We start from the raw sequence: 15,602 nt of genomic DNA on the forward strand, positions 1-15,602 counted from the left end.
TTTTATATTACTAAGTACTCTAATTTATGTCGAGAGAGTAGATTAGAATTTTTTACAACCTAACTTGTAATCGTTAGATTGAATAAGTATAATTAAGCAAATCATTAAGTTTTTATCATCTGTCTCTGACTTGTTATTCAAATGCATATTTAAGTTTGATCTTTAGATTCAAGTAATTAGATTAGTTTTAGTTGGATAATTAACAACATTCTTATATTTTATTTCTGTAAACAAAAGAAACGGATTAAGTGATAGTGAGTAATAATTTTGTTCCTCGAGGGATCAACATCTTTTATTACTACAAGGAAACCGTATACTTGCGGAAATTTCTTCAACAGGCGCGTGCCCAACTGACGTTGGGCGTGCGCTTAACGCTGCTGGTCGCTCGCCAAATGCTGTTGGGCGCTCGCCCCACGCCATTGGGGCGCTCGCCCCACGCCATTGGGGCGCTCGCCCAACGATCGTTGGGCGCACTGCGTGCGCCCAGCGCTCGTCTGGCGCACGCCCGACGTCCGTTGGGCGACGCCCAACGTTCGCTGGGTGCCCGCCTAATGGGAGTCGGGTGGGCGCCCCACGAGCATCGGGCGTGCGTCAAATGTTCGCTGGACGAGCGTTTGGCGCGCCGAGCGACGCGTCTGGCGTTCGGGGGATGCCCGGCCTGTCAGGGGGCGCCGCTAGTTGCGTACTCGCCGACACACAATCCTTCAGGGCCTTTTCGTGATTTTTATTTTTAAACTATTGGAATCAACCGCTTTAACCGTCTGTTACGGGTTTTCGTCACAGGTCCTCCGACTCGGTGTCTACACTTGTGCTCTGATGAGAGGTAAGCCTGCGTAAATACTTCTCCACAGAAAACTTGGATTAGCTTTTAATTGTGCTTCTAGTATAGAAGCGTGTGGGTAATATCTTGCCTTGAAAACCTTTGCAACTAGGGAGTCTAATCTGGTCAGCATCCGCCATGCTTGTTTAGCCAAGAGGGCGATATTGAAATTGTGTAATCGCTTAAAGCCCATCCCTCCATATTTTTTCGGTACACACAGCCTCTCCCATGATTTCTAGTGGATCTTCTTTCCACCTCCATCTTTAGAACCCCACCAGAATGAATTTAATAACTTCTCAAGAAGGTATTAGGTACAAGGAACAGACTCATCGCATAAGACGGGAGTGCCTGGAGGACAGATTTGATCAGTACCTCTTTCACAGCTTTTGATAGGTATCTAACTTTCCAATTTATTCTTTTTCTAAACATGTCTTCGAGATACCCTAATATTTCCCTTCTGTTTCTGCCTATCAGTGATGGAGTCCCAAATACTTTCCGGGGCTCGAAGCTACCCCTACCCCCAACCTTGCCCCCAAAAGGGCTCCATGTTCAATCCTCACATTTTTGCTGAAGTGGAGAGAGGACTTGTTGAAATTAACTTTTTGTCCCGAGGCTTTCTCGTATTGCCAAAGATAGTGTCGGATAGCCTCACATTCCTCAATCGTAGCCCTGAAAACAGATAACTATCTTAACAAAAAACAAATGAGATATCGGGGGTGCCTGTGATGCTACTGAGAACCCATGAATGGTTCCTATCGCTTCTAGTGCTGATAAGGAGGCTGACAAGCCTTCTGCACATATCGGGAAGAGGTATGGGGATATGGGATCTCCTTGCCGTAATCCTCTCCGTGGAATGATAGGGCTGATGACATGAGAGCCATTGACGATGTTATATCTAGCTTTTGTCACGCACTGCATTACTAATTGGACCCAAGGGGTGAGAAACCCATTTTTATCATCATTCGTTCCAAGAATTTCCACTCCACTCTATCATATGCTTTTGCCATGTCTAGTTTGAGTGATGCGAATCCAACATGCCCTTGTGTTTTCCTGTTTAAGTAATGGTTAACTTCAAAAGCTAACATTACATTGTCTGAAATTAGCCTCCCGGGGATGAAGGCACTCTATTGTTTTGATATGACCAAGTGGAGGACCGTTTTAAGCTTGTTGGCTAACATTTTGGACAAAATTTTGTAGATTACGTTGCAGAGAGCTATCGGGCGTAGATCCGAGGCATATTCAGGAAGGGACTTTTTTGGGATAAGTACTAGTGTAGTCTCATTGATTTCGTAAGGAAAAATACATGCGTTGAGCCACTCTAGGCAAGCTTCTGTCACCTTTTCTCTCACCATGCTCCAGAATTTCTGATAGAAACTAGGGTTAAAACCGTCTGCTCCTGCACTTTTGTCCGGGTGCATGGAGAAGACTACTTCCTTAACTTCTTCAGGGGTAAAAGGTTTGGTCGTTTGATCATTGTCGGCTGCAGATAGCTTACAGGGTACATTGGTCAGTATAGGTTCAGTCTGGCACTGTTCTGTCTTGAAGATGTCGTTGTAATACCCCATCAGGACTTGCTCTAGCCCATTCCCCCACTCGTGCCAGTTGCCGTTCTCCCCCTTTAATCTGATCAGAACATTCTTTTTCCTTCTCGCCGTAGCCGCTAAGTGAAAATATTTTGAGTTTTGGTCCCCGTCTTTTAACCACAACTGCTTTGAACGTTGCCTCCAGTAACTTTCCTTTTGTAATAACAGTTCGTCCAGGTCCTTCAGAGACATTGGTTTGCCTCGTCACCTCTTCGTTTGGTTGCTCTCAGAGTTGCTTTGCATGCCTCGATTTTATTTTTGAACTGATTTCGCAGCTCGTCTCCCCACTTTAGTAACGACTTGCCGCAGCTCTTTAGTCTATCAGTTATTCGTATATTTCTGTTATTCTGCCAGCCGTCTTCCATCTTGTTCTTGCAGTCTGATTCATGAAGCCATGCGTTTTCAAATCTGAACTGATGTTGTCCGTAAGCGATGTCGCCTGCAAGAGATAAGAATAGTGATGTGTGATCTGAACATGTAACTTCTCGTTTATTACTTTTGCTAATGAGAAAGAATCTAATTCATTTAACTTTGTTAACTGATGTTTTTTTAATACATATAAAATTAATAACTTGGTTAACTGATGTTTTTAAAACTGGATTTTTAGTCATTATGAGTTTAGCATGACAAAAAAAATAAAATAAAAAGGATTTAATGTGTTTAATGAAAGTTATGGTTTTAATTTGCCAAAATCGAAATAATCGGCAATTTCAGAATATGTTTTACTAAACAAATTGAATTATTCCCTGTTTTTACCTTTTTTTCAAGAAAAAAAAGTGTTTTATTTATGCATGATAAAGCGCAAATTGAGGGTAATTAAGAAGTTCTTTTCTCAAAAAAGAAAGAAGAAGACCCTATTCTAATGGGTCTATGCTTTTTAAAGTCAAAACATTAATCCATTTGGAAACAAGAATTAAAAAATGGGGAGATGGATAATATTGTTTTTTATGTTAATGGTAAAATCTGTAATTGGAACACCAATGGTTCCTTGTCTTTTCATATTTGGTGATTCTTTGTTTGATGTTGGGAACAACAACAACCTTACAACTAAGGCCAAAGTTAATTACCCTCCTTATGGTATTGATTTTCCTGGCGGAGTTCCCACCGGAAGATTTAGTAACGGTAAAATCATTCCTGATTACCTAGCTGAAATCCTCGGATTTGATCATCTCATTCCCCCTTATACAAATGCTACTGGTGAAATCATTCTTCAAGGTGTTAACTATGCCTCTGGCTCAGCCGGCATTCTCACTGAAACCGGCAAGCATTTGGTAACTTGTTTTTCATACTTAACGTTTTTCATGAGGTATAGTTTTATTTTTAATGAATGACTGATTGATTGAATGTTTGCAGGGTGGTAATATGGATTTTGACAAGCAAATTGAAAATCACAAGCAAACGGTCGTAGACATGTTTAAATATCTTGATTTTGACAATATGAAGGTTACCAAGCAAATAAATAAGTGCATATATGCAATAGGAATCGGGAACAATGATTATCTTAACAACTACTACTTGCCTGATTATTACAATTCCAGCAAAAACTATAACCTTTCTCAATTTGCCGACATTCTTATCGAAAAGTATTCCGAACATATAAAGGTAAGCAGTGATTAAGTCGGAGATGGTAATAGTTATCTCAATCTCACGGTGTAATTGATGTTTATAAATTCTAATTGACATTTTGTGATTGAATATAGAATTTGGTTCGTAACGGTGCAAGAAAAATAGCAATATTTGGGTTGGGAAACATAGGGTGCGTCCCTTTTGTGCTTGGAAGACATCTGGAGGACGCAATAGGTAATGATTGGACCGGTTGTATTGAAAAAATGAATGAAGGCAGTGCTATTTTGAACAACAAGCTAGTTGATTTGATCAAAAATTTGAATCAAACCTTACGTTACACTAAATTTGTTTATGTAAATAGTTCTGGTATGTCCGCCGGCGATCCTAGTGCTGCTGGTACGTATAATACTCCTAAAACAATTCTAATTTATTATAATATAATACTCCCGAACCAATAAATTCATATCGGTTGTAGGTTTTACGAATTTCAATGCGGGGTGCTGTAAACCAAGGGATGATGGACAATGCATGGAGAATGAAAAAACATGCCCAGATAGGAAAAAATATGTGTTTTGGGATTCATTCCATCCTACCGAAATTTCTAATCAGATGTCTGCTGGAATTATTTTTAATAATTCTGTTCCTGAAATTACTTTTCCATATGATATTCATACTTTAGCTACTGTACCTTCTTGATTTTTGTTGCTATATCCCCATAAATTTGGAAACATGTACATGTGTACATTACCTTGTTTGTTTTTCCAGTACTTTTTGTAACTTGATATTACCTTTTAATATATTTAGTTAGACCAGTTTTGTCAAGATAAATTACATTCATTATAAATTTTTTTTATGGTCTATTACCTTTCAGCTGGACATAAAGGTTTTTTTTTTTTTTAATCTTTAACCACTCAAATAATAGGTAAAAGTTTCATCAAGCTCGTCTCAACTTGTCGGGGGTGTTAAATTTTTATAAGGCGGTTGATATTTAATTTAATTTTGTAATAAGAAAATATATAAAAAAATAAAATGGATTAGAAAGATGATAATTTTGAAAGATTAAATGCCCAAATCACACGCACCCATTGTAGTGGAAGGTGAAAAATTAGCCCTATCACATTATATTTTTTTATTTTCGATTTAAGTTAATATATATATATATATATATATATATATTTATATTGGTAACATAAGAAAACTAAACGACATAGATAACAAACGGAAAAAGAAAAAGAAAAAACACAATAAGACCACACTAGGTAGCAATCAAACGAGGAAAGGTTACTTCCAAAGAATTCTCTTTCATTAACTGACAAATATTACTTGGAGCTTGTTAAAGGGTCTTCAGACCAATGAGGTATTTAAATGCATGATTCATCATAAAGTCAGCACAACACTTCCTCTCTCTATTAGGGGGTGTTCAAAATTGGCTGGGTTATTATAACCCACCAAATTTCAACTCATCCAACCCATAAAAGGTAATAATATTATGTGGGTTACAATGGGTTAGATGGGTTGAGTGGGTTATAAATGTTATTTTTTTATGGTTTATCATAACCCATCTAACAACCCGTCTAACACATTCAACCCGTATAATTCTCTATATTCTCATTTTTACTTTTATTTATTTCATTTAAAAAATGTGGTTATTCATCGTTTGATATTTTTTAAATTGAAAAAATGAATTGTAAAATCAGACAATTGAGAAAACAATAAAAAAATTTCTAAAATGGAAAAAGCGTACCTGAATCGGACATGACGTCCGAATCGGCGGTGAATCGAGCAAGTCCACCGATTCTGGCAATTCATGTACTCCATTAAAAAAATATGTGTTTAAAATTTTAAATGGATAAAAAAACGTTGGCCCTAGTTAAAAAGATTTTTGAAGAAACTATGAGACTCTTTCTATTACGTTAAGTAAAGACACTAAATTTTTTAGGGTAAAGTTCAAATAAAACCCCTGTAGTTTCACTAATTTTCAGATAAAGGACTGTGGTTTACTTTTTGTCAAAACAAGTACTAAACTTTTCAACTTTAGCAAAATAAGGATTTTTTGGATTGATTCTATTAAAATCACCCTTAACAACTTCAAAAATGACATATTTTAATAAGTACTAACATTCTAAGCAACTTTAATTCTTCAACTTTTTTATTTCGAGATTATTTAGATGATGTTTGGTAAAGAGAGAGAAAGTTAATATTTAGAGAGAGAAAGTTCCAAAAAAGATGATTTTCTAAAATCGAAAATGTAGTTCCATAGAAAATATGACATTGAACAACTTTAATTCTTGAAAATTTTGATTTTCAGGTCGTTAAAGATAGTTTTAATAGCATTATTAAAAGTGTGAAACCTCAGTCCTCGTTTTGACAAAAAGTAAACCATAGTCCTTTATCTAAAAATTAGTGAAACCACAAGGGTTTTATTTGAACTTTTCCCAATTTTTTATTATTTCCGATTCATAACTCTTTTTTTTTCTCCACTCGAGGCTTTTAACCACTCAGGTCAACTTTAATTGATTATATATAACAAACTTAGTTATTGAAATTTTAACAAATTCTTTTACTAATGTGGGTAAGTCACTATATATATATATATATATATATATATATACATACATATAGAAGAGATCTAGTGTAGGGGTGAGCAGAACCGAACCAAAAACCCAAAGACCGAAAAAAATCGGACCGAAAAACCGAACCAAACCGGACCGAATTATATTTTGGTTTGGTTTGGTCCAAATTTTTAAGCTAATTTGGTTTTCAGTTTGGTTCGGTTTGGTCCGGTCCAAACCGAACAAACCAAACCGAAATACAATATGTACTACTCCTAATTTTAAGGTTTTAAATTAATTAACTAATTATATATAGAAAAGAAAAAACAATTAAACATGTTTTTTCTCTCTCAACTCATTATATATACAAAAGAAAAAAAAATAATTATATGATAATTTTTTTTATATAATTGTTAAGTTAGTGAAGGTACAAGTAGTTGTAGGTCTCCAGTGCTTTATTTGGTCCAAACATGAACCAAACCAGACAGGACCGAAATAATTTGGTTCGGTCCAGACCAAACCAAATTATAATTTGGTTTGGATTGGTCCTAAAAAATAGAGGTAATTTGGTTCGGCCCAATTCGGTTTGGTTAGGTTTTTAGATCAAACCGGACCATGCTCACCCCTAATCTAGTGTGACACATTTCTTGTGGTATGACAAGCCTTATTGTGTGACAACTGTGATAATTTTGTAATTTTTTAAAAACGGGCGAGGTATATTGGTAATTTTGCGCGCTTGTATAAATACTCTCTTTAATCGGCGGCTGTTCATTTCTCCTTCGGTTTTTCATTTTCGATCGTACTCTCATTTCCGATCGTTCTCTCCATACATTCATTTCCGATCGTAAGTTCCTCATTTCCGATCGTTCTCTCATTTCTGATCATTCTCCTTCGGTAAGTTCTTCCATACTTTCGTTTATTTTTTTAAGTTTCTTTAGTTATTTTCCATGGAGAAGGCCGTGTTTGAGTAAGCTTTTTGTTTTCCTTTGTTCATGTTAGATATTGCATTGTTCATGTTCTTAGTTTTTTTGTTTAGATTTTTTGTTTAGGTTATGTATCTTGTTTTTGTTTTGTTACTTATTTTCTAGGGTTTCAATGGCTTTGCATTTTCATTTCTCATTTTTTCCGGCTCTCATTTATTAGTTTTCTGACTTGTATATGTTTTTTTTTCTGTTTTTCAGAATATATCATAATGTCTAAAGTTACTTCTAGTAGAAATGATCATTTGTCTGAAAATGTTATTCATCATTCATTGCTTAATGCAATAAACTCTGAATATATTCTTTTGTATGTTGCTTAACTTTGTAAGTTTGTTTTTTCTTTTAATTTTGTAAATAATTGTTTTGCTAACTGTTGTTTTGCTCATTTTGTAGACTTTACTGTTTTATGGAGTTAGCTCAGCCAGCTCAACAGACGCGGAAAATGTTGCCTATTTTAAGCAAAGGCTTGAGAGTGAACTTCATTTTGCCAATGTTAAGAACTTTGTTGATGTTGACTTGGTAATAACTGATAAAAATATCGTTTAGTAATTTGAGTATGATAGTTTATAATATGCAATGAATATTAATGACATTATATTTGTTGGAACAACATAAATATCATGTTGGAATAATTTTAATGTCCTGTTTTGAACAATATAAGTTTCCGGTTGGAACAATATAAATATCATGTTGGAACAATTTTAATTTTATGGTGGAACAGCAGCAGCTGAAGGGTATAAAATGTATTCAGATATTTATGTATTTTGTTGTTTATTAGGTATTTTTTCTGTTATCTGTCATGCACATTTCTATTTGATTGTTGTGAACAATCTTGCAAAGACGGTTGAAATAGTGGATAAGAGAACAAATGGTACATTCACTCGGAACAAATGGTACATTCACTCGGAACAAATAGTGGATAAGAAAATCTATCAATAACGGTGAGGAGAAGAAAATCGGAGATTAATCTGTGGAAATCGATCGAAGTTTCCGTTGAGGAGAAGGAAATCGATCGAGAATGGAGAAGAATAATCTTTGATTCACGCATTTTTTGTCTGAGGGAGGGAGGAAGGACGCGTGTTTTTTGATTGGATTTTCTTGCCAAAACTACGTAGTTTTGTTATGTCACACAATAACCTCATTGCCACACCTAGACCCATTGTCGCACTGGATCTCACTCCTATATATATATATATATATATATATATATATATATATATATATATATATATATATATATATATATATATCTTAGACATAATTATAGTTTAGAAGGTTCGGTGTAGAGCTGTACAAAATATACCCAACCCAACAATCCAACCCAACCCAACCCAATTTTTTCTGGAATTTCAGACCTCTGGAATTTTTGAACTTTCAGATTTCTAGAATTTCAAAAAAAAAATATGGAACTTCAAAAATTATTAAATTCTAGAAATTTTGGAACTTGAATTTTAACAAGTTTGAAATTCTGGAATTTTAGAAATTTTAAAATTCCAGAATCTGGAAATTCTAGAATTTCAAAAATTTTGAAATTCTAGAATTTTGGAAATTTTGAAATGCCAGAATCTCGAAATTCTAGAAATTCTAAAATTCCAGAATCTAGAATTTCTGGAATTTCTGAAATTCCAGAAATTCTGAAATTTTAGAAATTCCAGAAATTTTGGACTTTTGAAAATTCTGAAATTTCAAAAATTTTAAAAATTCAGAAATTCTGGAATTCCAGAAATTTTAATCTTTATATCCTTATATTTTATTATTATTTGAGATTTGTGGTTCGATAAAATAAAAAGAACAAAATAATATTTTAAACCACATAGTATCAATTTAACTTTTTTACTATTTAACCTACACTATTTGAGAAAAAAAAAAGAAGAAAAATAGTAAAGAAAACAAAATAAGTTTGAACCCACTATAACCCATCCAACCCATATCACCCAACCCATCTAACCCACCTAAAAAAGAATTATTGCAATCCACATAACCCACTATAACCCATCCAACCCATGAAATAGTATTCTTATATGGGTTGGGTAAAATCTAATTGTAACTCACCCAACCCAAGTTTGAACACCCCTACTCTCTATAGATATGAGAGGCTGTAATTTGATCAAACCGGACCAGTTATGCTTGGATATTACAAATTAAAGCTCTAACAGGGCGGTGCATGGGCATTGGCTTTGGATCAATGTTACAATCCCAACACAGTTTGATTCCACTTCAAGCTATTTGATATCCGGCCTTAGTGCCACTTTTAAACCCGAAAAGATCCCCTAGAGTTCTGCCTAAAACGAGTTACCTCTAGCAATGTATTGAGCGATTTCCGCAAGTGCACGGTATACGCTTGTAGTAATAAAAGATATCGAACCCATAGGGAACGCTTTTTAACAAAAACTTATTTTAAATTGGTTTGATTTACTTTTAAGGATTATAATATGGAAAATTGTTTAATTGGATTTGGTTTTGAAATTGATAGAATAAGAATTAGATTAGAATATGTAGAATGTTAAAAATCACTTCTGATTTAAGGATGAATTTACAAGACAGAAACGTTTAGTGCTTTAGAAAAGTGAATAAATGTATTTGTTTGCATTAAGCAAAGAAAACAACTTTAAACTTTGTATAAATTATATAAATGTAATAACGTAAACTCCTTCAATTAAAAGGCTTTGAACGCAGCAATCCCCTAACTGGTTAGATTGCTTCCTTAACCGAATAGATACTTTATCCAAGATACCAATTTGCCTAAGTGTTCAACAAAGTTTCCTTGTAAAGATTTTGAATTCAACTACGTTTTAATGAAAACACCAGAACTCACTTCAGATCATTTACCATAAGTGCTACATAAAAATCTATCGAATAGAATAAACTTTATTAGATAAAGTATGAATTTGATACAAGTTTACAGAGAACAAGAAGCATGGAAGCTTTCGACAACTTTCAAGCGAATGGTTTGTCAATCCTTTCCTTGAACCTCGTTTAGAGTTTGTCAGGCTCCTAGGGCAAATCCTCTACTAAATCTTCTCGCTGAATCTTCGGAATAGAGATTGGTCTATCTACTACCAAAATGTAAACTAATATGAACAAATCTAAATGCTACTGTGTTTGTAATTATTTGATAAACAATGTGTGTACATCATATTGCTTTTTACAAAATCGAACTTCTAACTCTGAATCGCTTGACTCAGAATTTCTGCATTAATTCTGTACTAAGTCTTCTCTTCAATATTAATTTTCAACTCTTAAATCAACTCTCTATTTATAGATGTTGAGGAGTTGTGTCTAAGGAACGTGTCTGCTTGTGAAGAGGCGTTCTTATCCAATCGAACGGACATGTTCCGTCGAAAATGAACATGTGCGAAGTATGTTTCCTAGAAATTTGAACTTACCGAGAATGTATATTCTCGGCCGAGAATGGGGGATCATATATTAAGTCTTCGAAATGGTAAGGGAAAGAACTGGGCGATGCGTGTCGCGACTGAGAATGGAGGATTCTCGGTCGCGACACAGAGGATATTTCTCCGTTTCTGACTTCGTCCTCGTCCTCGTTTCGACGCGTTTGATTTTCGTCGTCTTTGACTCCTTTTGTAGGGTTTTTCTTTCGTTTTTAACCTCTTTTCGTTCCTATTTGGTTTTTACCAAATATTTAGGTACCTTGCATGAAAGAAACATATTCGGACGTAAAAGTACGCTAAACAGATATAAACAGTACGAATTCGTAGCAAAACTGATGTAAATACTAATGATATTTTAGGTATATTTTGGGCTTAACACAATGTTATGCATAAAACCCACAATTCCCTTCTTTATTGCGGATAACCCTTCTGCCCCTTCTAGTTGCTATTCTGCATGTAGTCTTTCTGTGAGACCCATCCAAGTTTAACTTCCACAATCCCGTCTAGGGCTTTACCCAACCAAAACCTCTTTTCCACCTTCTCGATCTGACCTTACATTTCAGCTATGAAGTTCCAGCAGCTTGTATTCTCAAATAGCCGTCAGCAAATAACATTGCTTTTCCTCTCTGTGAGAAAAACTGTGGTTGAAACAACAACTAATTCATCCATTCCCACACCTATACAGCCATAATGACGAATATGCACTTCCAGTCTTGTATCCTAAGGGAGTCCGCAGGTTGGAAAGGCAGGTCTGGAACCATTTCTCTCCCCCGACATTAAAGAATCAAGGCCAATATCTCACTGGAATAATCTCTCTCTAGATCTCTAAGCTGAGTTGGTAGTGTCTTAATGCATGAACCCGTGTGTCTGGTGTGTAATGACACCAAGCACAAGTTCCATCCTCCACTAAATGTCTCATTTTTCTCTATTAGGTGGTAAGGATTCGGCCATGAAGACATAACCAAGTGAATGTTTTATTACATTGAGGGACCTTCAAATTCGACACCTTCTTGAAGCTCTAGTTGTCATCACCATTTTTATCATGAGAGTTGACCCAATCGTACGATGCCTTACAGGAGAAAACCCCATTCGATGAGTTATCCCAAATGAGCATGTCCCCGAATTATGCATCTCTTGTAATCATAGTGCTTAGCAACCTCATTAGTACACTTTCCTCAAAGTAGCTTTGTAGAATATCCCACTGCCAACAATTACTATCATCAATTACATCCGCAACTTTCCAATTTGAGTCAGGTTCCTCCACTAAGAAAATAGCAACCTGCCGGAGTTTACACCCTTCCAACCACTTATTGTCCCAAAAATATACGTGTTTCCCATCCCATATGCTCCAAAAAAAGCCCAGATTAGAACTCCTCAAAGATATAGTGTACGCTCCGCTAAAAGTGCGACATGTTCCTACCCAGCTTCACCGCTCCTCCAAATATTATATCCTTACCATATTTATCCACTGGAACCGAAGCCCACAATGACTAGGGATCTTTCCACAATCTCCATAAAACTTTCATAAGAAGAACACAGTTGGAGTCCTTGGCCTTCCGGATGCCAACCCCTCCCTACTGCTTTGATGAGCAAACTGTGTCCCAAGGCAACAAATGCATTTTTTTCATTGGATGTATTCCCCAATACAAAGCCCTAATTTAGCTTATCTAACTTTTTTTAGCACACCTCTAGGAAACATATTAGTCTGCATAATATGGTTCGAGGCTGTCGGAAGTTACAGATTGAACATGGGTGATTCTCCATACAAAAGAGAGAGAGAGAGAGTTGGATTTCCAAGAGCTTAGTTTAGACTGCATTTTGTTGATTGTCTCAACAAATATTTACACTAACGTTGTTATGGAGCAACGGGACACCTAAGTATTTACCTAAGCACTTAGCAAGAGAAATGTTATAGGTGTGACTTAGAGAACTGAGTAGACTGTCCGAAGTATTTCTAGAAACACATCTTGGACCTCTACATATTAATTTTTTGCTTGGAGAAATTACAGAAATTTTCCCTTTCATGAAGTTGCAGATTTGGTTGATATCTACTTTAAGAAAAATGACAATATCATTAGCAAAGAATAAGTGGCTAAGACTTGGGCCATTCTTCGAAAAGGTTACTGGCTTAATTTTTTAAGCAACGATTGTGTCTTTGAACAAGTGATCTAGCATTGCCATACAAAGCACAAACAGAAAAGGAGGGTCGCCTTGTCAGACTCCTCTAGTTGGCATAAAAGGCCCATAAAGCTCCTCATTTACCAAGATTTGCATAGAACTAGAGTAGAGGCAATTATCAATGACCTTCCACCACCTACCCGACACTCTAGCTCTAATGAAAGAATCTACAATAAAATTCCAGTTCAGTCTATCATAGGCTTTCTCCATGTCAATTTTTATAGCAATAACGCCTTCCTGCCTTTCTTAATCCGCATCGAATGCATCACCTCTTGAGCAATAATAATATTGTCATTATTTGTCTACCCAGGATGAAGCTAGCTTGGGTCTGAGAGATAATTTTAGGAAACATAAGCCGAAACATGTTGGCGATGATCTTTGTAACGAGTTTGTAAATAATATTATAGAGGCTAATAGGTATAAATTGAGTGAGAGTGGTGGGGTTAGTGACTTTAGGAAGGAGGACCAACATTGTTTGGTTAATGGCAGTCACTGAATATGTCCCTGAAAACACGTTGAGCATAAACTCGTTGATTCCCTCTTGGACAGTGTTCCAGTGTTTCTGAAATAAAAGGCTGGTAGACCATCTTCTCTAGGCTCTTTAGTAGGCTTCATATCAAAAATTGTGTTCCTGATATCTTCTCAGGAGACTTCTCTAAATATCATCACCATCTTACTAGCTTCCAGTTGAGAAAAAGATGTATGAGAACTCCAAACTCCCTTTGGCATATTATCACTTTTCTAGTACAGAGTGGCGTATAACTCTAAACAATGTCTATGGATATCATCGAGCTCATACATCCACTGCCCCATCCCATTCTGTAAAGCTTCAATTTATTTTTCTTTCTCTTGATGATGGTTGAAAGATGATAAAATTCAGTATTCCTATCACCTTCCGATATCCACTTATTTTTGGATCTCTGAAACCAAAGTACTTCCTCTTGGGAAAGGACAAAAGTGAGTTTATTAAGGAGGTAATGCTCCAGGTTAACAAGGCTCTCATCTCTAGCATATAGCAATTGCTTTTGAACCCCATCTAGCCTTTGCAGAATTGTCCTCTTACGAAAAAAGATGTTGCCAAACACTTTTTTGTTCCATTCAACCGAGTGCTCCTGGAAATTAGTAGTAGACTTAGAATGGTGTACCTTCCACGACCATGAGTTCTTAACAATATTCCTAAAATCCACATGGTCCTCCCACAACATCAAGTAATGAAATGGTCTTAACTCTTTCTTTCCCACCAAGCCCTGAAGCTTAAAAAAATGGGAGCATGGTTTGAATGCCGGAATGGAAGATTGATAATAGAGGCTTCAGGGAAGGAGGATCTGCTACACTCATTACCATACATCTTGTCCAAATGAACGACCAATAATTATCCCCTCCAAGTGAATCGAATCCCAGAAAAATCGAAATCTAAAACACCATATTCATCCATCAAACTCTTTTGATTAACTGCCAGAGTCCCATACTGAGAGATTCCTCCCTGGTGATCCTCAATATTTCCAATATTATTGAAATCCCATATGATGAACGAAGGATCCGAGATGTTTCTAGTGAGTTTAATTAGTTTCTCCCAAAGGAACCTTCTAGTAGTTGCGCAATGGGATGCATATATTATTGAGAACATATATAACATCCTACCATTTTTATGAATCTCCCATTGGATAAATTAGTGGTGAGTTTGAAGAATATTCACCTCCACACCCCCATCTTGCCAAAAAATCTAGATGCCACCAGACCGACCTTGAGCTTACGATTGATGACACTTCCAACCCCTTTAATGATATGATCAACCACAAGCGCATTGACCTTAGTTTACAAAAGAGGAAACACCTTCGGCCTATGAAGCCTAAGTAGATCTTTCAAGTGTAAGGGAGTATTCCTATTCTCTGCACCTCTAACATTCCAAAATAAAAAATCCATAAGAATAAAAAATAATATACAGTCACCTTAAGTCAAAAGCTTATTAGCATTAGGTCCAGCCTTACTCGAGCTGGATTTACTAGCTGTAATCTTCATTTTCTTTCAAATTCCTTCTACCTATCAACAATAAACTTCTTATTCGGAGTAGAAGATGACAAAGGTGGAATATTCTCGCGCCCTGGCCAACCCGCATACATGCCATCTGCTACCCTGCTTTATATTTCTCCTTCACATTAGGTATTGGTGATTCCCTAAAGACATTATCATCTATGAGCATATTCCCATCCTTATTTTTCTCCATGTTCAGGTCCTCCTCCATGTCATTAAGCACCCCAAACCAAGTTCCACTATTGGCATTTGTCCCAAACTCATCATCCTTAAGACCCTCACACTATTGGCATTTGTCCCAAACTCATCATCCTTAAGACCCTCACAATCCTCAACTAGTACTCCGCCAAATTTGGGCAACATGGCATTCGCCATGTTAATGGTTTTCAGAATTGTTGCTTTGTCCGCCACATCTTTCTCTGTTACTGTTTTGGTACCAACCATATTCCCCCTTTGTTGAAATCTTTCACCCGCTTATTTGTAAGTCTTGCACGCCTCCT

General features: G+C 36.2%; 1 protein-coding gene across 1 annotated transcript; it reads left to right on the forward strand.

Annotated features, from left to right (window-relative positions):
- The first annotated feature begins 3,356 nt into the window (after positions 1 to 3,356).
- LOC136233699 (GDSL esterase/lipase At4g18970-like) lies at positions 3,357 to 4,665 on the forward strand. Its single transcript, XM_066023408.1, has 4 exons — positions 3,357 to 3,674; positions 3,757 to 4,005; positions 4,104 to 4,365; positions 4,445 to 4,665. Exons 1-4 carry the CDS (start codon positions 3,357 to 3,359, stop codon positions 4,663 to 4,665), a joined length of 1,050 nt encoding a protein of 349 aa, XP_065879480.1.
- Positions 4,666 to 15,602: the final 10,937 nt, after the last annotated feature.

The sequence above is a fragment of the Euphorbia lathyris genome, chromosome 6 (assembly GCF_963576675.1).
Source record: "Euphorbia lathyris chromosome 6, ddEupLath1.1, whole genome shotgun sequence".
NCBI classification, from domain to species: Eukaryota; Viridiplantae; Streptophyta; class Magnoliopsida; order Malpighiales; family Euphorbiaceae; genus Euphorbia; species Euphorbia lathyris.

Excerpts from the sequence above, each read along its gene's own strand:
- LOC136233699 (XM_066023408.1), top strand. The coding sequence starts at position 3,357 with ATGGTAAAATCTGTAATTGGAACACCAATGGTTCCTTGTCTTTTCATA. Across the intron at positions 3,675-3,756 it reads CTGAAACCGGCAAGCATTTG|GGTGGTAATATGGATTTTGA; the intron begins GTAACTTGTTTT and ends GAATGTTTGCAG. Across the intron at positions 4,006-4,103 it reads AGTATTCCGAACATATAAAG|AATTTGGTTCGTAACGGTGC; the intron begins GTAAGCAGTGAT and ends GATTGAATATAG.